The following is a 26108-nucleotide window of genomic DNA, read 5'->3' as shown; positions in this document are numbered from 1 at the left end:
TCCAGTTACAAAATAAGCGTCATTAGTGGGGTGAAAAGCTGTTCTTAATAGCATTTTCTCAAAGCCGCCAGCGTACTAAAAATACTACAGATAATACCCCTCGACTCCTCACTGCAGTGCACCAAGTATTTTCATTTTACATCTAAGCAAAATGCGTACAGAGTGGATACCAAGCCCTGCCAGATGACAACAGCAGCTTTTTATACATGCACACTTGCTCTGCATCAGTGAAGGCTTGCTCCAAACGTTTAGCAAACCTTGTCAACATGAGATTTACCAAAACACCCGCCTAAATCACAGGCGCCTGAAAAAATCCAACAAACCAGAGCTTAGCAACTTTGTTCAACTGTAGTGAACCGCCGAATCAGGACTATGTCAGATATAACACATACATGGGTTTAAGATACCCACAGGGCTTCTCCACACAAATTAATACTTAGACTAAGGTAAAAGTTTGGGGCAGATGGCTACAACTAAGCTGCATGTTTTCCTGCAAGAAATACTTGGCTGACACAGCAGCAACAGACTCTTGGCCATCCATTACACATTTTAGGTATTTAGAAAACGTGTTTGAAATACCTATTTTGAGCCTATTACTGGCAGTTTTGGTTTGTTGGCCTATGCTCTAAAACATGGTATGTATTTGGTGCAGAAAGAGAGTAACTATCTTTTAAAAGAAATTAGTCCTGTCCTCCTTTCGACACGTTACTCGACGTTCGCTTTACTTGCCTACAGCTACAGCAGGACCAAGGGATAAAAGGTGGCTGTGCAGTCAGACTCAGCTTCTGAGGTACCTGTAATTGTGCTGGCACATACTCCTCAAAGCAGCCTTTTGTTTTTTTGGTGGTTTTTTTTTTTTTGAGGCAAATGATGCCAGTTTTCACTGTTCTTGAAATTCAGATTATGTGACTTTTGGAAGTTGACCTATGTGACCGCTAGATTGGAAAGATCATGAGGTTCATGCCCATATGCTAAGGAGGCTACATCACGTAAGTATAAGCATAATGAACAAGTCATGCCTTTCCACTTATGTCAAGTTACTGGCAGAAACTGCTAGAGAAAAAAAAAAATCCTTCGGGTAGAAACATATAGTGCCAGCCACCCGTAGTTTGTTTCTTTTTATTATGTTGTTTTTACTTTAGGAGGATTTTGTGCCCATCCAGTGTTGTTCTTGGGGTTCAGAGCTTACCTCACCTCTGTCAGTGATATTTCAGCCATCGGTTAAGTAATTTTTGGGATAAATGATCCTGATGTCGGCATCAGTAGTGATGGGTTCTGTCGCAGTAACGCCAGTTCAAGATCATTCCTCTAAGAGATTCATTGCTGATTTATTCTGTGAAAAATGACACTTCTAGCAGTGTATAGCACTGCACGTAGTCTTTTCCCAGGTGCTAAATACCTACCACCATAGCGCGGTTCAGGGATGCCAACTGGGATCTCCTCACTCTCAATTTGTGCAGCCGCCTAACGGCACTGCATTAGGATGGCAGCTGGTGAAAGCGCAGCCACCGAAACCTGTTGTGGGTGGTCTTCTGTGGGCAGTAACATGACATATGCAAGGACAGGAAACTCTGACAACTTACAATGGTTTTGCTTTGTATAAAATAAACATGCTGGTAGCAACGCGCACCTGCAGACATGAGTTTTGAGGGCTAAGAGCTCGGCAACAGAACCTGCAGGTTTCTGTCAGAAGTGTAAAGCCAATTCCAAATTCTTAAGTGTTCTGAGCTTCTTGGGGGCCCGAGACGAGGAATTATCTGCTCGTCAGGAACAAAGAACAAGTGTGAGAGAGACGGCAGTTTAAATCTCTGAACACTGCTTAGAGCTGCATGAGACCATAGGTGCGTTAGCAACCCCTCTCCAAAGCATACATATAAATCAGCTATCTTTAAGAAAAAATATAAACCTAACTTCAGTTGTATGCTCCAGCTTGTCAACGGATATTTATGAGGTGAGCGTAATATTATAACGGTTATAGCAGTGAAATACATCCCGAGCGGGGGAGCTAGTAAAGAAGCGCATGGATGTTAATGCCAGTAGAATTTTAATGCCCAGGAGATGGGGGCAAGGTGACACTAGCTCTAGTTAATGTTGCTTTTGCCGGCTACAGCAAGGGAGGATCACTGACAGCCCTTTCTGAAGGCTGTAAGGCAGCAGGGTTTGGCTCCCGAGCCCGACACGGGCGTGTCGGTGCGAGCCGCTGTCTTGTTCCACTCTGTGGTACCAGGCTCTGCTGAGGGGAAGCAGTGGGGTCTTTCCAGTAGGGAAACAGCCATCGCTGTTCAGCTCTTGGTAGAGAACTTTGAGGAAGGTGCTGCCAGCGCTGGCATCTCAGCGCCTAGTTTCAATCCCTGCCAGCTTTATTCCTTTATAAGGCCCTTTTATTGCCACAACTGCACCTGAGTGTGTAGGAGTCCTTTATCCCTGGTAAGCTCTGTACTGGGAGTTAATGATTGTAAAGAGGTTTGGAAAGCAGGAAATTGCCTGTTCCCTTGCATTAGCGAAGAAGAAAAGGTTTACACAGTCCTGTCCTTTACTGAAACGTCTGCAGGGAAGAATCTGATACTCTCAACTTTGATTCCTGTTAGAGAGGCGAACTGCAGGCTGGGCCACAGGGAGTGTAACCATAGAGAAACAGAATCAGGTAACACCAGATTCTCGTCTGCTGATCCAAACTGCACCAGCGGTCTCGGCAGACTGTCGTGGACAGGTGTCGCGAGAAGACAGCTACTTGGGGAATGCAAAGCTGGGCTCACAGGGATGCACTGATCACAGCGATAAAAGATGCTCTGATAATGCTGTGAAGACAGGCCAACATAATGACATCGCTAAATACCTGTCTCAGGAGTGACATTATTCTAAAACCCTCTCCTTACGGCTATGCGGGCACTGATCAATTGGGCTGGAGGGCACAGCTCACGTGCACCATATAAATGACAAATCCCAAAAGGCTATGTTCTCTTTATGGGGACACTGCAGCTGAGGGTAGAAGCACACGATTCTCAGCTTCTGCTGGTATGTCAGTGAGAGACAGTGGAGGATCTTGATCCGCCAAGGCCAAAATGAGCCAATCTTCTGTGACATTGTATATTACAGGGGGTAATACATCTGTTCTGGACAAAAGAGCTGTAAGTGCTCCTCCAGAAAATGCAGTTGTTCTTATCAGTCCTAAGTGGACGCCGAACAACTCGTCAGCGTACAGGGGACCTTTTCCTATATACACAGTTACTCAGCACATGAAAGAAATTAAGTGACACACAAGGACAAGGTGTGGTTGAGCAACAAAGTACCTGAGAACAGATGGTTCAGCATAGGCCGGGTGGCTGGATGTTGTCACATCCCATCTCCACCCTCCTTGATTTTACAGCCTGTTTCACCTGCCCTTTCTGAATTACTGAAGAATACTACAAGGAAGGCCAACATACCAGCGAAAACAGTAGCCAGCTACTTAAATGCTAAGCAAATGATCTGAAGTCCTGTTCGGAGACAACTCCCGTATTTCCACACGAAGATCATAGAATGTTTGCATAACTCATTTTTTAATTACTGTAGTCCTAAACCACTAATTTAGTTCAATATTATACTGACTACATGTTGGTATTGTTAAGGTTTATGATCTGGTGATTTACAAGGCATGATACATCTGATTTCAGATTGGTTGTACTGATTGTTTGAGTACGGGGACATGAGCGTAACGTTAACTCACCAAACTGGTGGATCACGGCAGTGCCGCTAGGATGGGAATTCACCGGTGTAATTAGTTACATAGAGCAAGCACGCTTTAATTGTGAAGGCCAAAACCAGTGTGATCAGTCTACTGTTGGGTAAATAGTGCTTCTATTTAAGTAAATAGTCCTTTTTGTAAAGTTCAGATTAATCAGAAGAAAAATTTAATATTCTGTTTCTCAAAGCTGGTGTTAATGATGAATGGCGATTCTATTATCGCCACATCGGAAGTTTTGAATTTATTTAGAGGAACAACTTACACAGGTATGCATCTCTTTTTCAAAACTAGCTTGCACGAAGACAGTGGTAACGGTTACGTCTCATACAACCCGTTTTTCTAGCTGATGAAAACCTAAAGCTCGAATTGATTTCATCTGGAGTGATAAATCCTTAACCATTGAAAATCAGTCTTCTACCTTCTGCCAACTTCAGTTTGCCCATGCAGGATGCGGAGGGTTTAAAATCTCACCTAAACTACTTAAAGGGTATTTGCTATCATCTATTACAGTCTGATATTGACAGTGTTTTGATAGCTGCTATTTCTTAAGTGCTTTGAAGTTCTCCAGTTAATGGTGTTTTGTCTGCCTGTTGGATGGGTTACACCATCAGGGGTCTGGCTGACCAAACAATTCTTCTTCTCCTTCCACCTCCATGAGTCCTCAAGTAAGGAGGCTGGAGGCAAAGACTGTGGAGATGAGTGGGGAACCATAATTGTAATTGCTCATTTAAGAATCTCCTCTGTCCTGCCGTGTCTGGAACCACTTGTTCTGGAAGAAAACAACCTCTGAGCCGGCATTCAGGGGAAAGAGTCATGTACAGGAACCAAACTGCGGCAAATGGATCAAGAGAGGGGCTTGCTGATATACACCTATCTGGTTTTGCCAAGGAACAAAAACATGAAAGGTATATATGGTAATTGTGCAAGTTAGACTTAAATTACAAGCAAAGCGAGAGCTCAAAGCCCTTTACGTTAGCTTGAAAGGTACTTCTTAATGCATTTCATGTGTAGGTACTGTGAAACCAGGCACCCTGTCACATCCCATTACCTAAACGTAAAAGCTGTTCTCTGCTATGCCGGCGTGCAGTATTTGCTGTTCCGTTAATGACACTACAGCATTCCTGACCTTCTCATTAATTAGCACTTTCAGTGTACTTTCCAACATCCTGATTTCAGTGCTGTCCTCAACTGTACACAAAAAATGGCTTCTTATATGGAAGGCTTTGTTTTCGTTTGAAATCTCTCATCCTCCAGTCTTCTCAAATAAGAAAAGGTAGTCAAAGTTGCCAGTACAGAAATTCACAGAAGTTACAGCACTATCCGATCATACATCAGATGTACTCACTAACTTCTTGCCTTTGGGTAGGTTTCAGAGTGGAAGGGAGCCTACGGTAGGTAGAAAGGGAAAAAAGTATCACAGGAGTGACTTCCAAAAACCTTCTAACTCTCGCTAGATGCTGGCAGACAAAATGTGTTCACAACAAAACAAAAGGTCTTTTTCTTAATTCTAATGAAAGCTATGCCCTGTAACTCCTAAGAGATCACCTCTAAATTTTATTTTAAGGCTTTACAATTTCCAGATTTTTTTTTTCTGAACAGGTTTATGTTCACTTTCCTCCTCAGTCCTCCCCTTACATTTTTCACCCCTTAGAAGGCAACGGACACTCCAAAATTGCAGGGCACTTATGAGAAAGGCCCCCGGCCAGCGGAGCAGGGCCCAGTGCTACAGACTGGCCGGGGCAGAGCAGAGGGAGCGGCTCCAACCTCAGAACGGTTCAGCCTTCACTGCCGATGCCGCTCACCGGGGATTTGTAGTGGCTGTGACAGTCACGCTACCTGGTGGGATCCCAGCAACGGCAGAGGTGGAAGCCCATGCGGGCTTTGGTAAGAAAATTTCAAGGTGGAAGTCCTCCCTTATTTTCTATACACGGCTCTTCAACTGGAAGTCCTTCCTAGGGCCACAGAACCCCATCCTCCCTAGAACTAAGGGGCTAGTTTGCCTCTTTAATGATATTTGTCACACAGTTCGTTAACGCCATTCCCAAGAGCTAAAAACACACTCAGGCCCCGTTAACGCACTGCACTTACTGACTTCGTGCAGTCAGACCTTGAAGAACTGATTTTAGATTCCAGTGATTATTTCAGACCTCAGGTAAAGCACTGAGCCACTACACGCCTTCTAAATACAAACTGAATGCAAACACCAAAACGAATAATAGCCAAATCATTTGCCCAAATAAATTTGTGCACCGGTAACTATCTTTAAAGAATGGTGAGAAAGCTACAAAAAGCAGAAATTTTGTATCGATGGGTAAACTGTAATATTAAGGAACTACTGCAATTCCTCCATTACCTGTTTTCTGCTAACATTTTGCAGAGTCTGGTTTTTCCACTGTCATTAACTTGGATATAAAGATCCTTGCTGTCAGGGTTTATTTAACATTAGCTCTGTCGTCAGAAGTGCTTGAGTTGCACAGCATTTCTGGATTTTATGCTCCAGAAATACTTTGCTTCTACCACAGAATTCATTTCGATATGCTTAATTAAAAAAACCAGAAACAACAAACAAAGCAAGCAAGTGGAAAGGCGCATGCAGACATCCAGGCCTACTGGACTTTGCCTTTAAAGGAATCTCTTTGCATTCCCGGTTAATCTCTCTGCATCCCTTCTGCATTTATAACACAGATGGTACCGGCTAGAAGTTACTACCATCGCAGTAACCACCTATTCACCAGTTTTATATTTATTATAGAGTTGACAGAAGTGGACTCATTAGAAGAGCATTAGGAAAAACAATCCCTTGATCAGAATGCCGCCCCTTTCGTGCCAGTCAGGGCAGGTGCCAGCCGAGACTTGCTTGTGTAATGCCACAAAACGCTGCGTGCAATCACCGTCCTTGTTACCCAGTAAAACATTTAGATCAAAATAAATAAATGAGACAAATATGAAATTCAGCCCTAATTTTGTCTGATAATTCCATAATCTCCCAGGTTTTAGAAAAATGCAGTGATTTCCCCCCAAATACGCATCTTTAAAAAGAAATGAGGATTCAAAGTGTAAGCCTATTCCAAAACTAACACAGGTTACATGGCATCATCTTTTACAGTTCTCTTATAAATTGCTTCATAGACACAGCAGTTTCAAACTCAAGTAGGAACCGAAGGGGACTGGGAAAAGAAAACATGCTCAGCTTTCTTCCTTTCGAGGAGACTTGCGCGTAAAGTCCCTCTAATCTCTGAAACCTGCACCCCTACATATGTTTGAAGATCTCCCCCACAGCCTGGAGATACCCACCCAGAAGAGGTACCGCAGACCCAGATGCGGTCTCTGGCTGAGGGATTACCTTACGGCTCCTTACGGACTGCCCGGGGCAGATTTTTATGTTACAGGGCAAGCTCAAATGGAGAGACTTTGTAGTTAATGAGAACCTCATGCCAAAACATGCCATTCTGGCTGGCATTCACTACTTGTACACAATGCATTTTCTTATGAGTACTTAAATACTCCCGTGTCAGACCTTGAAGAATGAATTTCTCCAGGTGGAGAAGTCTTGATCAAAGGCTCAATGTAAGCTGGCTTTTTCCATCACAGGAAGGAAAGGTATCGCTGCTGCGCCCAGAAGAGCTGTTTAAAGAGAGGAGCTGTTCCCTTGAGAGTACACCCTACTTCAAAAACCGATGATCAGTTTGGAGATTAGGCATTTAAATAAGCTCCGAGAAGGAAATGGCATTTTTTCATGCTTATCCCAAATTAATAAAAAGGGGTCATGATTTTTGCTAGTGGATTTGTTTCATCCAGCTACCCCAAAAGCAGTCAAGATTAATCTGGGCCTATTTATGGGAGAACGGTATTTACTCGGGTATGACACCAAGAGAAACCGCATTTCCTTTTGGTGCACAGCGATTTTCAAGCACATAAGAATAAGAGTTTATAGATGCAGAGCTCGGGTTATTGCTAATAAAATACAGTTTCAAATCAGCAACAGCCCTACTAACTAACAGTCATGTTTATCTGCGCCGCACTGCGTGAGGATGTGGCTTGGGGGAGATCTGTGGGGAGTATCTGTCTTCGCCGTGATCCTCCTTTACCATGCTGAGAAAGGTTTGAGTTTGCTCACCACAGTTACTGAGATTTTGTAAATTATCCTCACAAAAGACCTGGGAGTGTTCAAAATGAGTCTTCTGTGTCATCGCTTCTTTCCTAACATAAATTTGTAAGTCAAATGTAATGCCTCACTCTGAGTAATTTCCATTAATTCTTAAAAGGTTTTTCATGGGTATGTTATTTTCACAAACATCTGAATTTAAATTACAGCCTTTTTCTAGCATCTAATATTCAGCATTCAAAAATCTTGGTTGCATTTATTACTCCGCCAATAAGAGCTTCTGTCTTTTCCCCCCCCTCAGGGCCGATGTATCAACTTCACCAGAGTTCAATCTCAGTAGAGGAGGAGAAGAGGATACCAGGAGGAAAGACAGCCACATTGCCACTTTTCAACCAAGCAGAGAACCGACCACTTCCTTGCATTTCTTGGATCGTCTTCAAGCCCGAACTCAGAAGGTTTCTGCACTCCCCGCTCCCAGGAGCCAGCATTGCCGTAACCGAGCTCCTCCGTTTCACCCCAGTGCGTTGATACTCTGTGATGTGCAACAGTGACAAGAAGAGAAGCGTTGCCTTGCATGCCTATGCTTTTATAGAGCACAAAAGGGAGAATACAGATACCAAAAATGATAATGTTTTTCTATTTTTGTTATTTTATGGTTTTTTTTTAAGGACTACAAATTCTCAGGACGTAATGTGCTTTTAGCGGAGATGCAGAGTTTCTCAGATGCAGAGATGGCACGTGTTATTTAAACAGGGACCACTAGCCAAAGGCAGAGGATAAAAATTCCTACCAGGCTAAGCAAGCGCAAGAGTTGAGTGCCTTACAGTGATGTCAGATCACAAAACCCTTGCGAGTCTCCCATCGCATCGTGCCTTACGGGAACCTTCGGACTGGAAATCTTGTCATTCTAACACTGAAAAGTGCACACGCATGACAAAATGTAGACAGGACGCCTCAAGGTATTGGTAGCAAGCAAGACTTTGCCCTTTAGTTTCTGAAGACACCTTTCTTTCATTATGCACCCGGGACAGGAAGAAAATTAATAGAGCGTTATTCCACGGGAAGACAGCCTGTAACCAGAGATCTTGAGCGGAGTTTGAGGGACTGATGCTTCAAGACCTTGACACTGTGGCTGGTGGTTTTTTCCCCTTTCCTGCATTCAGAGTTCAGCAGCGCATAAAACATCATCATCTATAAACATACCTAGCAGTCGTAGGCTTATGTATTTTTTTTTTTTTTAATTAAAAAAGCAGTAGCCACTAAGCTGGTATCTCAGGGTTCCCCCCCCCCAAATCTCCAAGGGCTTTTCAGCGTCACAAGCCAGCAACTCTCTTTGCATGAGAATTTCAAAGTTTAATTAATATAATTAAAGGCAACAGCAAGCAGCAGCCTGTGAAGATTTTGCTCATCTTTTTTATGCCTTTTGACATTGAATGACCTATTACTGTATGTGCGTTACTCTGTTTTCGAGGGGGCACCGAGCATTGGTTAAGATTCGGCAGTGGAAAAAGACCTCCTTCCATCAGTTTAGAAATTAAATTTACAGGAGCGCCGGCCATCACAAAACATTGACAATGTATGTATTATAATTTTTTAGAAAAACCAGTGTCGTGTCACGTCGACGATGCCAAATTATGTTAGCGTGAGCGGAAACACTGTGGGGGAGGAAGGAGGGAGCAGCTGAAGAAAAAGGCTCAAATGATCCAGTCACTTTCGATACTGTACTTCAGATGCAAAATGGATATTCGAGTCGAAACCTGACAAAGCGCGCCCGCTTTGATGGGAACTGGTATAGACAATGACCAGTGGCTGGGTCAGTGGGATGTCTCTCTGCGAGCAGGGAGGCTTATCAAATGACACTAAAAATAAGTTCAACAACCATCACGTTGGAGGGGAAAAGGCGAACATTTCACATTCGGTGGGCACGAATGTGCACAAGATGGAAAGAGCAACGCGAAGCATCCTGGTCTAATTATCTCCTTTGTGCTCTTCATTGAAATTGCAAGGGACATAAATAATTCTCTTGGTCGATGTCCAAATTTGTGGCACTGCCCAAAGAAGCCTTTACGTATATCCACTCGCTTACATCTTTTGCTTGAGTTTATTTATGTCACTGGTAGCCTCATCATCGACAGCCATGTGTGCACATTAGACTATAAATAAAATTGTTATCTAAGTTTCAGTGATTATTTCCTCCTCCTTCTCCTCCCCCCAGCCTCCCATCCTCCTCACAACTTACACCTTCATTTTGCCAGCTACACAGTCACCCTCGATACAGGCTTCTAAAGACAGCCCACCTTCCTGCGGCCCCGCGTGGTGTGCTGAGAAAGCCTGCCACAGCCTAAGTCGGGGCTCCTGACTGTCCCACAGCTATTGAGAGCATGTCAGACGCTGGCTCGTACAGTTCGTAGCATCAGTCACGTAAGCAGAACAACAAAGTGCCCCCAGAGACGGCTTGCTGCTCCTGTACTTTGCGAAATCGCAGCCTTGGTACCACTGGCCGTCGGTTGGGGACATTTTAGCCCAGTTGTGTACAGAAGACTGATTTTATCCACAAAGCCCAACTATCAACGAGCCTTTGGTGTATTTCAAGACACTGATTAAACCGCTGAGTGCTCTCCAGCTTAACTCGAAATTAAGAACCAAAACTGGGTAGGTTTGCTAAGACACAGGGGAGCTTCTGTACCACTCCTCAAGATACTGAGGTGGTACAGGCAGAAACACTGATCTCATCAGACACCAAGCTAAAATAAACTCTGCTCCGTTTTACTTATTTTTCCTCCATTTTTAATGTAAACGCGACACTTCCTTTGAGTTATTGCTGGAATTGTCAGCTTGCATTTTGAGCAGCATGTTGCATAACAGGAAAACATGCAGATGAAGAGGATTTTTTCCTCCTCACATGTATCTGCTGTCTCTCAAAGAATATTTGTAACAAACGGAGCCCCAGAAATAGAAATCCATTAATAATCTTTTGTCCTCTCTAGCTGTCTATCCATATTCATTAAAAACGGTGGAACGCGCAATTTTTCGCAGAGTGGCTGATACCAAGCAAAAACGTATTTCAGGTATCTACATTGATTTTCCCTTCTAATTGGCATGCTATTACACTATGCTACACTTTTCATTTAGCTGAAGATAACATCCGAAGAGTTTCATTATTACACAATCTGGGATATCTGTCACAAATAATTGGGGGGGCAAGAGGCATAGGGTAATAATACTTTAAAATCCACTGATTCAAAATGACACAAAGTAGACTTCCTTGGCACGAGAGCTCAAAATGCTTGAGAAAACCACGATCGGGAGGGTTAATGGAGTACATCCCTTGCACAGTGTCAAACCTCGGGTGTCTCCTCACCAAAAGCCCGTGCCTTGATAACATTGTTGGTATCTATTTTAGCCTGCATAAGGCAAGTAACAGTCTCCTGGAAAATTAAATGAGCTATCCAGAAAACAATCTACTTCGAAGTATGTATAAACTCAACAGTCTGAAACTGTTCCTTAACAAGACACCTGCTCTTATTTCAGTACCTTATTTCCATGTCAAAAAATTCCTCAAAATGCAGATGACACAGCAACTACAGGCATTGGGCAGCGTGACCCTTCACGTTACAGAGTTCAGGAAACCTCTGGTCTCCCAAAAAACGCTGGGAGAAAGAGCATCTAATCAGAGAAGTTTCCCTTCTCAGGGAGGGGCAGAGTTTTCCAGGAGCGCATGGTTACTGCCACGGCCGCGCTGAACAGGGCCCAAGACGGCCGTTCCCAGACAAGCCTCCCAGGGTGCCCGCGTGTCCCTGGGCGCTGCACTGCCATTCGGACCCTGCAGTCGGTACCTGGGACGCTGGCTTGGCCTCTAGAGGCTTTCCCCTGTGAAACACAACACGCTTGGGATTTTTCTGTTGTAAGCATGAAGATTAATGTAGAGCAAAGAAAAGAATAACACCTAAAAACTCCTGCTGTATGGCAGTTTACAAATGCCTGGAGAAGCGACAGTAAGAACAATTTTTCTCCCGAGTGGTGTGTTATTTCACTTACCTGCAAATGCCTCGCACCGCACAGATGCTGAGCATTCATTTGCTTTCGTTATAGTTGAGCTACGAGTTCTGCCTCAGTACCAGCTCTGTGAACGGTACACAACTTGCCCACAAAGACCGTGCGACAACACTGTGCATGTACAACATGAGACTAAGTAATTACAGTGAAGCAAGTATCAATTCCAGGGGACAAGAAATAAAACCTAAATGGATTCTCACCCAGATGCCACCAGCTACATTGAAACCTGTTTCAGATGCAGTACAACCGAGCAGAAAAAACCCGAAGTGTTAGGAAAATGGAGAGTTGGTTTCACCGTCCTTACGCTCGACTCCCCGGGAATCCTAGACGTCTGCAAGCACTGTTCTCAGGCAAGCCGTTTAAACAAAACTGGGTCTGCATGAGACATACACAGCACTCCGGAACAATCTCTCCATTTTTAAGAGATTTATTGATGCTCCTTTTACTTGATCATGCCAAGAAACACAACGCATATCCTGCCACGTACGAGAGGATCCCCAGCAAGAAAAGCACAGTGGGGAATTTTTTTTTTTCTCCTAAAGAGTAATATACAAAATGCAGAGATATACCACCAGCCGGTCCTCGAGGAGCTCCTGTTACGACTGAGACAAAGCAGGATTTATAGGGACAGGAAACATTATTGTGGGCAATAGGATATCCTAAATATAACAAGGCTGTTTTCATTTTATACTTTTCAATAATAGCAGAAATTAATTGGCTGGAGATAATATGAAATAAAAATTAAAATTAATTTTTCAGTGCTCCCTTTCAGTTGTTTTTTAATTTAAGAAGAACTACAGCTTTTGTCAAACATTAATCACCTGGGCTTAAACCAAAGGAGATGGGTCAGGCTGATCTAAGGTGAAAGGTAAGGGAATCTTCTCGGGCGCCTCAGTGCAGGTTCATTCCGAGTCACGAGCACTGCATGAGAGCCCGGGCTGGCTGGTACGAATTCATGCTGCTTATTTTTCCTGCAGGAAATTACCGTGCCGCATCTCTCCTCTTCTAATTGTCCTCAATGCGACATCACAACCCTGCGTTTTACATGCTGATGTTTACTTAATGTCACCATATTAAAATGTTCTAACACGCCCGCACTGTGGGTGCATCCTAACTCCCGGGGGGGGGGGGGGCTGTTTTTTTTTTTGTTTAAAGGCAGAAGGTAGTATTTTTTTAACCATCTCAGTAAACGGTACCACGTGCAAGTCATGTTTACACGCCTTCCCCGTGATTTCAACAGACTCTGAATACACAGTTATCCAGCCTCTTCAAAATTCGTGGTGACATAAGACTGCACCGTTCATTGTTTTCACTTTTAAGCACGTCCTTACAATTCAAATCATGTTGACGTACTCGGGGGTGGGGCGGGGGGGAAGTGAAAGCTACAAGTAGGGTAGGTTTTACCTTTTGCTTTTCTTCCCTGCACGTGTAAAGGGACTGGGCAGTTTTGCGTTCTGTCACTTTAGACAAAAGCATCCCTTTGCAGATGTGGGAGAACTGTCTCTCTTATTCCTCACAATTTAGGCTGCAGGGAAGGGTGAAGAAACTGAGTGCTATCAATTAGGGTTTTTTACAGGTGGGAAAAATACACATTTAATCCTTTGGTTATTGACTGCTACCCTGTGATTAAAATAACACGGGGCTGCTGCAGAACAGTTTTCTTTTTTCTAACTCATTGGGAAGCAGGAAAGATGCCGTCACCATCTGCCTTTGGATTTTAGCTCACTGGAACTTCTCCCTCACAAGAGGAGCCTCTGAGGAAATTTTTGGAAACTAGAATCTGCAGCGCTGGGAGGAGGCAGGACCTGACTCTGACCGCTCCTGCTGGTGCCCCTCACACGCTGCCAAACGTGTCCCGTCTCCTACGAGGCTGTAAGGTGCCCTGGGATGTTCTGTGGTAAGCTCGTGCCTCCCTCTCGGTGGCTTATCCAGACGTACCAGTCTTGGAGAAGCACTACTGTCTTTTTTCTCCATCCTACGGCCTCTGTGGCTTGGGAAGCACCTTGCGGCCCAGAGGATCTCCCAAGCAATAATGCACGGAGTTGGGAGAAGGAAGGCAACATAACGGTCACTTGACCTAGAGAGTAGCTCTCTTCAGGTGCGAGCGCACGGGTCAGGCGTGCGTCTTGTCAGAGCCACCTCCTCTGTGCATACATATTGCCAGGCAGAAAAACGCACAGGTTTCTCAGGAGCTCAGCTTTGCGCTTGCCCACAGGCAGAGCTCTGCTCGCCCAGACTGAGAATGGGCAGGGATGAGGGCAGCCAGCAGCAGGCTCCACAGACCGTCCTCCGCAGCAGCCTGCAGCAGGCATGGAGGTTGCCTTTCTCAAGATAGGTTTGCTCGGTGGTGGGTGACACAGAAAGGTTAAGTGCTCCTTCCATATCAAAAATATCAGCCTGACACTATCAGCAGAATGGGCATAAACAACGAGGTCATCTGCTGTCGAAGCCAAGCTCAAGCGTTACAAGAGAGAAACGTTCCCTTTCAGACCGCTAAAAGGGGCGGGGAGGTTTTGCCATTGCCTTAAGCAAAGGGAAAAGGTTCCAGCCCAAGGAGCTGAATTTGAAAAGGATATCATTAAAACAGCAAGCCTCTAATGTCAAAAGGAGGCAGGCAAACTGTACCGAGGGGAAATCAAAGGAGGTAGAAACGCACCAATCGAGAACTTAGAGATTACAGTAGGCCAGTGAGGTCATACATTTGCTAATGAGCGTCTTCCAAATATCTCTTTTGCCGTTACAAAATTATCTGATGTCAAAATTTCGAGTAAAGAGCCTTATTAGACCTGGCATGTACTATTTTATTTCACAAATCTGTTTTGCATTGGCTCAATTAAAATTGTTATATATTTTTGGGTCTTGTGTAGGTGCCATCTGTTTAACAGCACAAGTGGGTCCTGTGATGCACTTGTAAATTTTCTGCTGCAATAATTTTTAATATAATGAGGGACTTTGGATACAAGAAACTGCCTATATTCAATGATTTCTTATTTTTTTGGCAGTAAACTTACAAGGATTCTTACCATGTTACAAGGATGGCTCTGCATCCTATGGAAAAGCAAACAGTCGATCTACATGTTTGCACCAAAGTCATATTATTTAATTCACACTTATTTTTTCCATTTGCTTGTTCTGCCTCATTTTCTAAATGAGCTTATTTTCCCAAACTGGAATCCATAGGATTGCTCCCAGCTGGTTTCCTATGGCTGTAGCTGCTGCCTTCTGTGGAGCTACTCAGACCACATGTTGAAGTCAAGTCTTTACCCGAGGAACAGTGAAGTACAAGTGTGTGTAGGAGTGGGCCTGTCTGCCCTACAGATCAGGTCTCTGATGCCTCTTTCAGTACAAATTTGCCTGGTATTTAAGTCCTGCGTAAGGAACAAAGAAAACGTATCTGACAAAAAACGAGCCACAACAGTCACCTCCAGACTCCGGGAGCTACACGGATCCTCACCTCACCAATATTTCTGCAAGAACTTATAAAGAAAAAAGAAATGGTCACCAATGTCAGATTAGCTGGTCTGAGTCAGAGCTGCTGGTCTGGCTTTCAAAAGCCAGCATGCCAGCATCAAGCTGAAGCAGCAAAAGCAGCCAGGCCCAGGACCTCTGTTACCAACATGTGCTGGAGAACTTGGCCGCAAGTGTCCCAGGGAAGGAGGACATTAGACAGAGCACTGACACGCATTTTGCAGGCCAGGATGGCACAATGGGCCACCACAGACTGGCTCCAGCCTGAGGGGATGCCTGAACTCCTCGCAAGAGATTCCCTGTGCCCAGAGCTGCACAAGCTCAAGCGCACCTACCACACACAGCTCACCCCCAAACCCAGCTGCCACCAGCACCCTTGCCAAAGCCGACTAAAACTACACAAACATCTCATTAATGTGATTGGGAACAAATGCACCTTTTTGAGGCAAAAATCCCATCTCCACAGAAACAGTTTGATGTGATCTACAGCAGAATGAAACCTGGGGACAAATCTCCCAGGAAACAAAACTAAACCATTTTTTTAATACTTTGTTGGGTTTTTTTGTTTTTTTTTTTTTTTAATTATGATTTTTAGCTCTTGCTATTATGTCACAAGCACTGAAACGCTCTTAGTAAGTCACAATGGATTACAGCAAAGCCCCAATGCCAACCCATCAGTTGGTTTTCCTTTAAAAAAAAGTACTCTCAAATTCTTCAGCTAAATTCTCCAATATGTTGTAGGAGAAAAGTATTTGCAATGGCAACAATACCGCAGCTTATTTTGAAGTTCTCAGTTTTGCTCTACAGTCAAGAGAGGGATGCCAGATTTAAGCACACTATATATGCAGAACTGCTTTTTTTCTGTAGAGAGGATCAAGAAGTACACAGAAAAAGCGTTCAGCGACCGGCAGTGCTGCTTAGGATGCTCAGTAGGACAGTCCCCTTGGCGGACATCAGAGATCAGAAAGGGAACCAGCTCATTACTAACTCTCCAGGCGGACTGTACTACCTTGGCCACCTTGCATGACGCTGGCCGAGCACTGGCGACATCTCTTAATCCTGTGGATAATCTACTGACAGCGCAGGGAAACCTGCCTGCTCCGACTACAGTGCTAGGGCAAAGCATTTTATTTACCAGGCAGCCAAATACTACAGCAAAGAACCTGTACTGCCACGACGTAGTGACGCGAGAGCATTTAATGCAGCAGCCCAAGATGCCTTTACTCATTCCAAAAGCCTCTCCGTGTTACCCACGCACTCAGCAATTCCTCAGTACTCGGGACAGCTGCTCAGGGTATTGTCAACACCCGGAATATATTGTGTCTATTGACAGAACTGCAAAATGCTGATTAAATTATGTGCTTTAGCCAACCTGTGTAGGGAAAATTAATTGAACTGCAAAACTGATGGGTTCAGTGTTACCTTGCTGGAATGGGGAGGCTGGGCTACGTAATGCTTGATCTCCTTTTATTTGATTAGGCAAATTAGGAAACAACAGTGTGAAATGCATTATTGTACTAATACGATGTCCAAAATCTGAATCTCATTAGAGCTCTGGCCTTGATGCTTTTTATTTGGCTTCTCTGTAAGCCGAGGAAGAATAAGTAGGCCAGAAATATATATATTTCAAATTACAGCGGAATTGCCCAGTAATAAACATCATATTATGTACAGGCTTTAGTCACTGGAACATCTCCTCATAAAAAGCATTTCTAAGCTCCTGGAGAAATTCAGTGCAAAATGTACCAGAAATGGAAGGAACACAGTAGGGAGATGAGGTTGGAGCTAGAGAGCATTATCCACTGACTTAAGTTCACTTAGAAATGAAAGCTGCCTTGAAAAAAAGAACCTTTATGGGGCAAGACCCCCGGGGGAGTCAAAAGTGTGTTCTGCAAAACTTCTTTTGGCAAAGGCACATGTTGGGGAGAAAGGAGGAAGAAAGAAGCAAGGACGGAGGACCACCTCTGAGACGAGCTCGCGGGACAACGAGCTGCCATGCTGCAAGATGACAGGAGACTTGGGTCAGCTCCGGAGAGAGCTCCGCTGCAGAGCAAAGCCTGTGTCTGTGCTCTCGGGGCTCGCTGTCGCACCTCCCATGACATCAGTCTCTGCTAGGAAAGGTTTGGATTCAAGGTCACTCCATAATACTAGGGGAGAACAAACATATGGTATAAAAGTAAAACAACACTACATTTCATCTGTAAAAGGGTTTTATGAGAAGAGCCAGTTCAAATATAAGTTTGTAAAGGGTCACTTCACAATATAGCCCTTTCAAATTGCAGTTCAAACTCAGAATTAATTATCCTTTCGCTGTCTTGGGTTTTCTTTTCTTCTTTGCTTCACATTAACTGCAGCTGAAATTATTTTAAAGCAATGATCTTGAACATCATGTCCTTCAGCTGGCCCTGAAAATCCATTTTCTACGGAAAGCCTCCTTTCTTTTCCAAGATTTCTGTGAGTGTATAAAGCTCATCAAGGCTCTGGTTCTCTAGGGGTGTCAGATGCTCAAATAATACCCAGGTGTCTGCCTGCTGGACCAGCTCCAAGGTACTTTATTAGCACGAATAGGCCGATTTCAAAGCAGTTTAACTCCTTCGGCTTTCAGGGATCCAGTGTGCGTGTCCTGCAGCAGCAGCAGCGGGACACTTTGTGCATGTGCACAGCTACACATGCAAAATCAGAGTCATCAGGCTGCGAGATAAAAACAGAACATCAAGGGCAACAGGCACAGGCTGAGACGTGCCAGTCTGACAAAAAAAAAAGATATTTTTTTCATCCAGTGATACCTATAAAAAAGTAGCAAGGCCAGAACTACTCAGAAGCTCCCACACTCTTTTGGAAATGCCGCTCCTCCCCCTGCCTGTGTTCACTCTGGTCACAGCAGAGAAAGAAGGTGGCTGTCCCACATGAAGCCACCACAGCTGGATTTCAGGGAGCTACTAGCATACTTCCGCTGCTCTCAGCTCACAGTTAGGTGTGCAGTTTGGTTATGGCTGTCAGCGGAAGGAGAGGCTCTCAGGGCTGCGTTTCTGGCTCCCACCGCTGTGCCAGTGGCATTACAAGGCTGCACGCTCCAGCACAGCTATAGGGTTCGTAAGTCTACGTGTGGCAGGCTGCCACGATACTGCGCTGCATGACGTGCCGCAAGGTAAGTCACTGGCTCAGCACGCGAGGAGCATGTTGACTCCCTATTTTACGTTCTTGTTCCTCCCAGTTTTCCAAGGGAAGGGAGAAACATCCCATTTTAAACATCCTGCCTAGGGGATGGTCCCAATCCAAACGAACCCCTGCAGAGAGAGATAGAAAGCGGATTTCTGAGTTGACTGCAGGCTGGAAAACCTGCCTCTCTCCCTGCACCTAAGGGAACGCTATTCTTCTGCTTCCTCTCGTGAAAAGCTTTTCAACCTTTTGCCTTGCACCAGGGTTTCCCGTGGCACTGCATAAGGCTAAAGCATGCACACCAGGGGCATAAGTACCAGTAAAAGCTGCAGGGAGATAACGCTCTGACCCTCTCTGCCCTCCGAGCCTCTGGAGCTCCCTTTATTCTTTCTTAAAACTCCCACAATGCCTAGGCTGGAAGGATGGTACAAGCAAAGCTAAAGACAGAGCTCAAGAGGTAACAGGCTGTACCTTCCCCCTTTCCGGCAGCCCAACTCGCTAAATGTACACCCCAGCCCATCCTATGTCCTACCCAAAGCGAGCTGAAGGACGGGTCAGACAGGCGGTTGCTCCTGGGAGTCACACAGCACAGGGATTTCCCTCTCCCTTCCCCACCCGAACAATCTGTTAGTGGGTGTTGCTGAAAAACTGCTTCAGACTGAGTTTTCAGAAGCTTTTCACCATAGCTTAATGCTGCAGCTTGAAAATAAATGGGGCTTTAGCACTGGCATCAGCCCACAGCCAAAGTGCCAAGAGCTCTTGAAAATGACTCCCCATGAGCTTGACTGTTTTCAGGAGTGGAAACGATCCTGTGACAGGGGGACCAACGGAAATCTGGTGCAGGGGGCCCGTTTCTTACGAGGGTCACCGCAGGCCCTGGCCAAGAGGCTTGCCAAAGGTGTGGCTGCGAGGGACGGGGGACACAGCCTGCTGAGGTGTCATGGGAACAATCCGACTTTTGGCTGAAGCGATGCAGCCAGCACACTGGGAGGGGTTTCACAAGTGACTCTCAAACCTCCACTGCCTTAGGGCTGATCTTGCCAAGGAGAAAAGTCGGTGGCGCTGACCACTGCTGCCGTGCTTTAGCCGGTGCGGAGTGCCACGCGTCCCCGCGATTTGGGCATACTCTGAGCATTGGCGTAACCCGTGGTCCTGTGATGAAACATGCAGGGGAAAGCAGCGCCAAGCAGGAGAAACTGAGACAAGGCTTAGCTGCGGTTGCTGTGATTGTGCAATACGTGGCTGACACTAGAGCTGGCTAAGACCCGTATCTCGGCATCGCTGAATACTGACTCTTCCTGTTTACATTCTCCAGAGAATAAAAAGAGCAGTGTACAAGGAAAATAACAGTATAACAAAACACTGAATTCTGGGGTCTCGTAGTGATCTGCAGGTACCTAAATTGGCCCTAGAGACATACTTTTCCTCAAATGAACCCCATATATCCACAGCCTCCCTGTTAAATAGGCCTTCTGATTTTTTTAATTTCTAAATCAACTTGCTGGATATTCAACGCAGGGCCTTAAGAGCTCCTGCGGCCTGAAGGAACAAGGGCATGCACTCATGTTCTGTCTTGCTCAGGGCTGCATTTCCTACAAGTCCCTGCTTCATGCCCATTTCGTATGAAGCTGGGGAGAGGCACTTTGTCACCGTGCTCAGCTGCCTCTTCAGCCCGTGCCTGTCAGAGCCCCTCTCACAGCATGCCGCTGCTGACTGCTCAGTAACACAGCACAGATGCCCCTCAAGTTAGAGACTTCCCATTCGCTTCCCTTTCTGCCAAGCAAGCCACCATAACCCTCCCACATCCTCAATCCTCTTACAGCAGGAGAGCATAATTTCTTCTGCAGGGTGTGACCTGCCGTATGTTAACCCCAAAACCCAAGAAAGATGCTCCCATCTCTAACGCAGGAGCAGTCAGCTTGCACCCAGGACCCCGAGCCGTTAGAAGTGTAAGACCAGGGAGATGCTGCAGGTGCGTGGGTGAGCAGAGAAATCCCTTCTTAACTGTGCCTCTCCGGACTTGCCACCTTACGGAGACTGTCTGCACACAAACTGTAACTGCTGCTGCTCTCATTTATTCTAAGATTTCCACATACGATAACTCCGCCACTTTGGCGTTGATTCCCTGCAGACATCAAGCCCTCTGTACTGACTCAAGCATGCTGAGGTGCCACATCCCACCACAACACAGGGACACAGGTTTCCAACAAGATCCAGCCGGAAGGCTGCACGACAGGTGCTGCCCAGGGATACTATCAGCATGATGAATGAAACCACATGGGACTATTTTTACGAGCTGTTTATGTGCACAACAAAGACAACAGTAAATAACGCTTTACTCCACTTTTCTTCTCCATATCTGTTCTTCTTCTCTATCATCTAATTTCTCATTATCATGAGTTGGCTTCACTGATGAAAACTTTGCCTAGAGCATGGGATAATTCTCCCTCAAACTGCGTGTGGTATTGCCAACATCTCTGGGCTCTCTTAAACTCCATCTCCTCCAATAAATGCCCAAGGGAACATCTGAGTTGCCACAATTTCCTCAGGAATAAACAGCGAGGACTGACCACAGTATCTCACACACCACTGTGTGACAACCCAAGTAGATGTTGACCTCTTGTAATGATTGCTCTCCTCACCTCAATGGGGACAACACTTGCTTCATATCTAGAATTTTCATTGGTGAAAAACTGTCTTGGAAATTTTCCTATCAGTGATAGCAAGTCATGAGTATTAACCATTAAAAGTTACTGAAGGATGTAAAGACCCATGGTGTATGAAACTTGATAAGGGTAGTGAAAAGTAAACGCATGAACAATGGATGGTGTCCAATACCTGGAAAAAACAGGTTAGATATCTGAGAGAGGCTTTGAGGAGATCCAGGAGGCCAGACTGTGCCTTTGGTTCTCTCTTTGGGTTGTGCTGACACTGACCGCTTGCACCACCACTGAAACATCTCAGGGAAGAAATACCATCTTGTTGGCGTAGCTGGGAAGATCACCCAGCGAAGTCCCACCCACAGAAAGAAAGGAGAGTTACATGAACAGCCACAGAACACAGCTCTGCGGTATACCTGCTGCTGCAGGTCTTCCTCCTGCTCAGACACAAACTGCTTTAGAAAATACTGGCAAAACCATATGTGTGATGCCGTTTCCTTCCTCGCACCGACGGCAACAGGAGGGGAAAGAACGTGTCGACCGTTTTTCAGGTGTGAAGTTGTCCCCCTTTCGATCTCAAGGCGTGACGTGTGGCTCAGTGCTCCCCCTTTGCTGGTTCCCGCGCACAGAGGAGGTGTGTGGCAGCGACTGCCCCGATGGGGCGGGAAGCCAGCTGTAACACAGAGACCTCGCAAGATGTCTGTGCCCCCATCAGCGAGCAGGGCACGGGCAAGAAGGGCCTTGCCGTGCCCAGAGTGACCCGGCAGGGCGAGGCAGGGCCGTGTCCCTGATCAATGCAAGCACACACAAAATCAGCAGCAAAGCAACGGAGCATGTGAAGATCCTGTCAACACACAGTTAAAATAAGAACTGTGAGCAGATGCCCTTGGCTTTCTAGGGACTACAGAAAACTATCTTCTTGCTTAGAGCTCCAGCAATTTGCTTCAGAAATGGAAGAACCAGAAGGGACCGCCGCTCCCACAGCACAGCGCGCGTCCATCGGGATGCTGCACCCCCGCTCTAAGGTTGGCTCTTCAGCCCACTTGCCACAAAACTTCAAGGAAAGGGCCTGTTCAGCAGGGAAATACCATTAATGAACTAGTAGCGTGGCACAGAAAGGCACGCGCCCATCTCTTCTCTGTTGCCAGCACAGCTAATAAACCACGGGAACTAGTTCCCCCCTCTTCATAAACCGAATAGCAGCAACGGCGTATCAGAGCACCTTCCCCCTGCCACCTGACCCTTCTGCAAAGGTGTCCCTGCCAGCCCTGTTACAGGTTTCTGCTGCTGATCACTGCTTATGCATGATACAGAGATCCCCATTCCATTTGAGCCAGAACGCCCTGCTATAGCAAGATGTGGCTAACCTACTTCCTCGAAATGCTACATAACGAGATGCATTGGCACCTACTGAGTCGAGGAAGAGATGCAGAGAGATGATGACAAGTGCTCCGGCAGGAGAACAAGCTCAGGGACTGCTCCGTCACCTCTCGTCTTCCCAGTTATACAGACCGGTTATTATTAAGGCCCCCCAAAATGCCACTACAGCGGTTATGATCCAGACCGAACATCCATCTGGTCCAGCTTCCTGTCACAGCGACCCACAGCAGGAGCAGCATAAAAATACAAGGCTATATTTAGTGTCCATATTTACCCTGCATACTCCACTCTCCCAGGCCACAGTTAGCAGCTTGGGGATGCCCTGACCCAGACACAGGAATTTTTCTATCTGGCTGCTGAGATCACATAGTCTCGATCCCACCCTTTAACACAAGATATTATCTTTAATGTCCAATGTGCAGAATTGGATTATACAAAACAAAAAATAAACCCCACAATCCCCAGCCTTAAAAAAAAAAAATTTTCCACTTAAAGAACAGATCTTCTTTTAAACTGTGCAGTGTATTACTTCAAAGATTGCAGCAAAGAGCTAAAAATCCAAGCCACTAAGATACATCAGATTTGAACAAATACAATCCCAAGACACTTTTTGAAGTTTTAAAAACCCAAGGTTTAAGCTATTTATAAGCTGCTTGAGGCCCTGTTACCAGGGTTTGAAAGCAAGGGGCTGACAGCATGGAGACTTTCCTAGGAGAAACTGGAATTTCTTCACAAACCACAGAACAAGCAGGGGCAGAAATCACTCGGGTCAGTGTTTAGCACTCAAGTCCCCCAGCCAGCACCCAAACTCTCCTTCCCTTCTGCAGTGCCAATGTCTTGCACATCCTTTCCACAAAGCTCAGCAGCTCTGCACATAGCCCTGCCAGCCTCACTAGTGATGCACTTGCTCTCATTTAAATAGATTTATCAAAGTGTTTTCACTTTGCGGTTAAAAACTCCATAGAACAGATTCCTCGGGATTTGTGTAAACTATTCTCTGCATCCCCTCATAACTCCTCCAGTAGCACCCAGGGAGAGTGAGCGTGGGCAGCTGGGGGTCGTCGCACTTACTGGGAAATATTTTTGACTGCCGCATCAGTTTTTAAGGAGGACACAGCGGCCACTGCATATCATAAATCCCCACCAAGCTCTGTAACCATTTTTCCTGCCTGCATAAATAGGTCAGAAAATCCAGTGCTTTGTTCCAGCTTCTCCCTGGGAGTCACGCATCCATCCCCCCTGCAGCACCATCATGCGGGGCACAGAGCACAGGAACAAGGGGCACTTCGCTTCCCGGTCCATGTGAAATTTGGTTTCTTCCCTGACACGCAAGGCTTCATTATCCCCATGATAGCATGTGAAATACTACCGTGCACAGAATAACCCAGTCACTAAAATGCTGCTACAGCTTTTCGCCTTGTGGCTGCCGGCTGACTAGCCACAGTGCCAGGGGACTGAATTTGGCTGTCCAGTGCGTCCTCGCTGGGTATCTGCAATGCCCAGAGAAACCTTCAAGATGTCCTAGCGCTACCTCTTCTCCTGTCCCAACCCGCCCTGATGCACGGATCAGGTCCCTCTGTTTCCTGCAAGAAAACGCAAGGAGGTGCACGTACTGGGGCCAAGGCCCCCGCCCTCAGGCCTTTAAGGTGAGGCACACAGGTGCCAGTGTACTCTGCAATCATTGTACAAGAAGATCGCCATAAGCTTCCCAGGCTCCTCTAAATCAAGCCTTATGGTCATACTCTCTAAAGCTACTAATATATGGACTGCAGGACTTTTCTGAAACTAGCTGCTAACTTTACTGTATCTGTAACTAAATCGAACCAGATGATGGAGTGGCTTTGCTATTTCAAATAATTTCCTCTGAACAGGCCATCTGATAGCCACCAAAAGTTCCCTTTTTTTAATTCTACAAGGCAGTATTATTTGATGCAATGTCTGTGTGCAATCCAACCTGTGAAAGTCAGCTGAATGACTTTTACTCATTTCTTTGGCTGCTGGACTTTGTTTTCAAATCTTTAGAAGCGCTGAGGTTAAAGGCTCTCTCCAATGAGGGAACCATGCCATTTCTGCTTCTTCTGATGCAGAAAATGGTATAAAACCTGTTTTCACAAGTAATTTTGTTTTCTTTACATGAAAAAAAAGCCTTTTTTTTTCATAAAAGCACCTGGAGAAATAGGTGCAGTTCTGCTATTATGTGTAACAGGAGCACCTGAGAAAGTAAACATGCCTTGGCCTGACCACTTAGTAATTCTTTCAGTCCTTGAGATATAACTTCCTTGTTTTATAAGAAGGGTAAACTCTCTGGTGCAAACTCATCACTTCAAACTCCTGCAAAAAGGCTCATCCCTTTCTTGGGTTTGATTAGAGAGGCAAAAGCTTCCTTGCAGATTTGCGTGCTTCCAGGTGCAAGTCAGCAGCAGCAGAAGACAGCGGGAGCTGCTCCTTGCCGTCACTACACCCAGCACAGCCCCTGGTCTTCGCAATTAAACACTTGCCACCAACAATCTCTTTAATCACCCTTTGTGATGAGAAGCAGCCACAAACACACTGAAAGAGGCCAGCGATCGGCGATTCTGTCTCTGGCAGAGCAGACTGAACACAGCAGCTTATCCTGCTCCTGCGGGTGCCGGTGGGAAGCCCTGGGCCTGGCTTAGCAGTTGGGGGATGCAGTGGGCTGGAAGCACTCGGCACTCTGTTTGCTCTGCAAATGTGAGGTCTGACCTGTGCCCAATAGGCCCTAAATGCAGGAGAAATGGGGTAGCTCGGAGTCAATCACGTTCTCTTCTGCATTTCCCACACTGCAGACCAGGGCACAGAAAAGGACATGTGAATCTTCGCCTTGGAGATCACTTACTCCTTTCACATTGCAGCTACAGGCCATGTCTACGCAACCAAAGAAAACATTTTATGTTGCCAAAGTATTACATAGCGCGGGGGGGCTGGTAATACAGAATTAGGGAAGACCTGGCAAGCGTGAGGTTTCCTGTAGCTGGGCTGCAAACATATTGAGGAAAGATGGATCTTGGGAAGAGTGAAAGGAAGTTCAAACCCTCTGCAGAATGGGGATCCAGAGCCCACAGCAGTTGAAAGGGGAGGAGAAAAGAAAAGCTATTAGCTCTGCATCCCAGCTGAAGGGAAAAGCAGTGTCACTGCTAAGACCTGGAGAGATAAATTAAGTGCCAAGGAAAAGCTCTCACAATGTTGTTGCAGCGTTTTACCTAACAAAGCCAATTCCATCTCTTGTATGCTCCCCACTCCCCCAGAGGTGCCCCAGTTTTGACACAGGGCCAGGAGGGCGGCAGGTGTCTCCTAGGAAGCACCGGCCGAGCTCACGGACACCTCCAACCCTGCTGGTGCCTTCCAGAACTGCTGTCATGCTGGCTAACGGCAGCTGAAACCACTTGCAGTGTTCATCTTCCTGCCAAGACAGGACTGTAGGAAAGAGGTCTACTTGACCAGGACCTGCAAGTCATTCAGATGAGCTGCCCAGACAAAACCAATGGTCAGTAAATTCACACTGGGTGCTGCCTTTCAATACCCTTGCAGAACAGCT

General features: G+C 45.8%; 1 protein-coding gene and 1 long non-coding RNA gene across 3 annotated transcripts in view; one reads left to right on the top strand and one right to left on the bottom strand.

Annotated features, from left to right (window-relative positions):
* The window catches only part of ANTXR2 (ANTXR cell adhesion molecule 2), a 117944-nt gene extending 107933 nt beyond the window's left edge, over positions 1–10011 (top strand). For both annotated transcript variants that reach the window (XM_064450767.1, XM_064450766.1), the window contains one exon: positions 8131–10011. In XM_064450767.1, coding sequence (XP_064306837.1) covers positions 8131–8169 — 39 coding nt within the window. In that variant the 3' untranslated portion in view covers positions 8170–10011. The remainder of the gene's footprint in view (positions 1–8130) is intronic.
* The window catches only part of LOC135313214 (uncharacterized), a 323303-nt gene that overhangs the window by 37608 nt on the left and 259587 nt on the right, over positions 1–26108 (bottom strand). The window lies entirely within an intron of this gene.

The sequence above is a fragment of the Phalacrocorax carbo genome, chromosome 4 (genome assembly GCF_963921805.1).
Source record: "Phalacrocorax carbo chromosome 4, bPhaCar2.1, whole genome shotgun sequence".
Lineage (NCBI taxonomy): Eukaryota > Metazoa > Chordata > Aves > Suliformes > Phalacrocoracidae > Phalacrocorax > Phalacrocorax carbo.
This window is presented reverse-complemented; position numbering and strand designations above follow the sequence as displayed.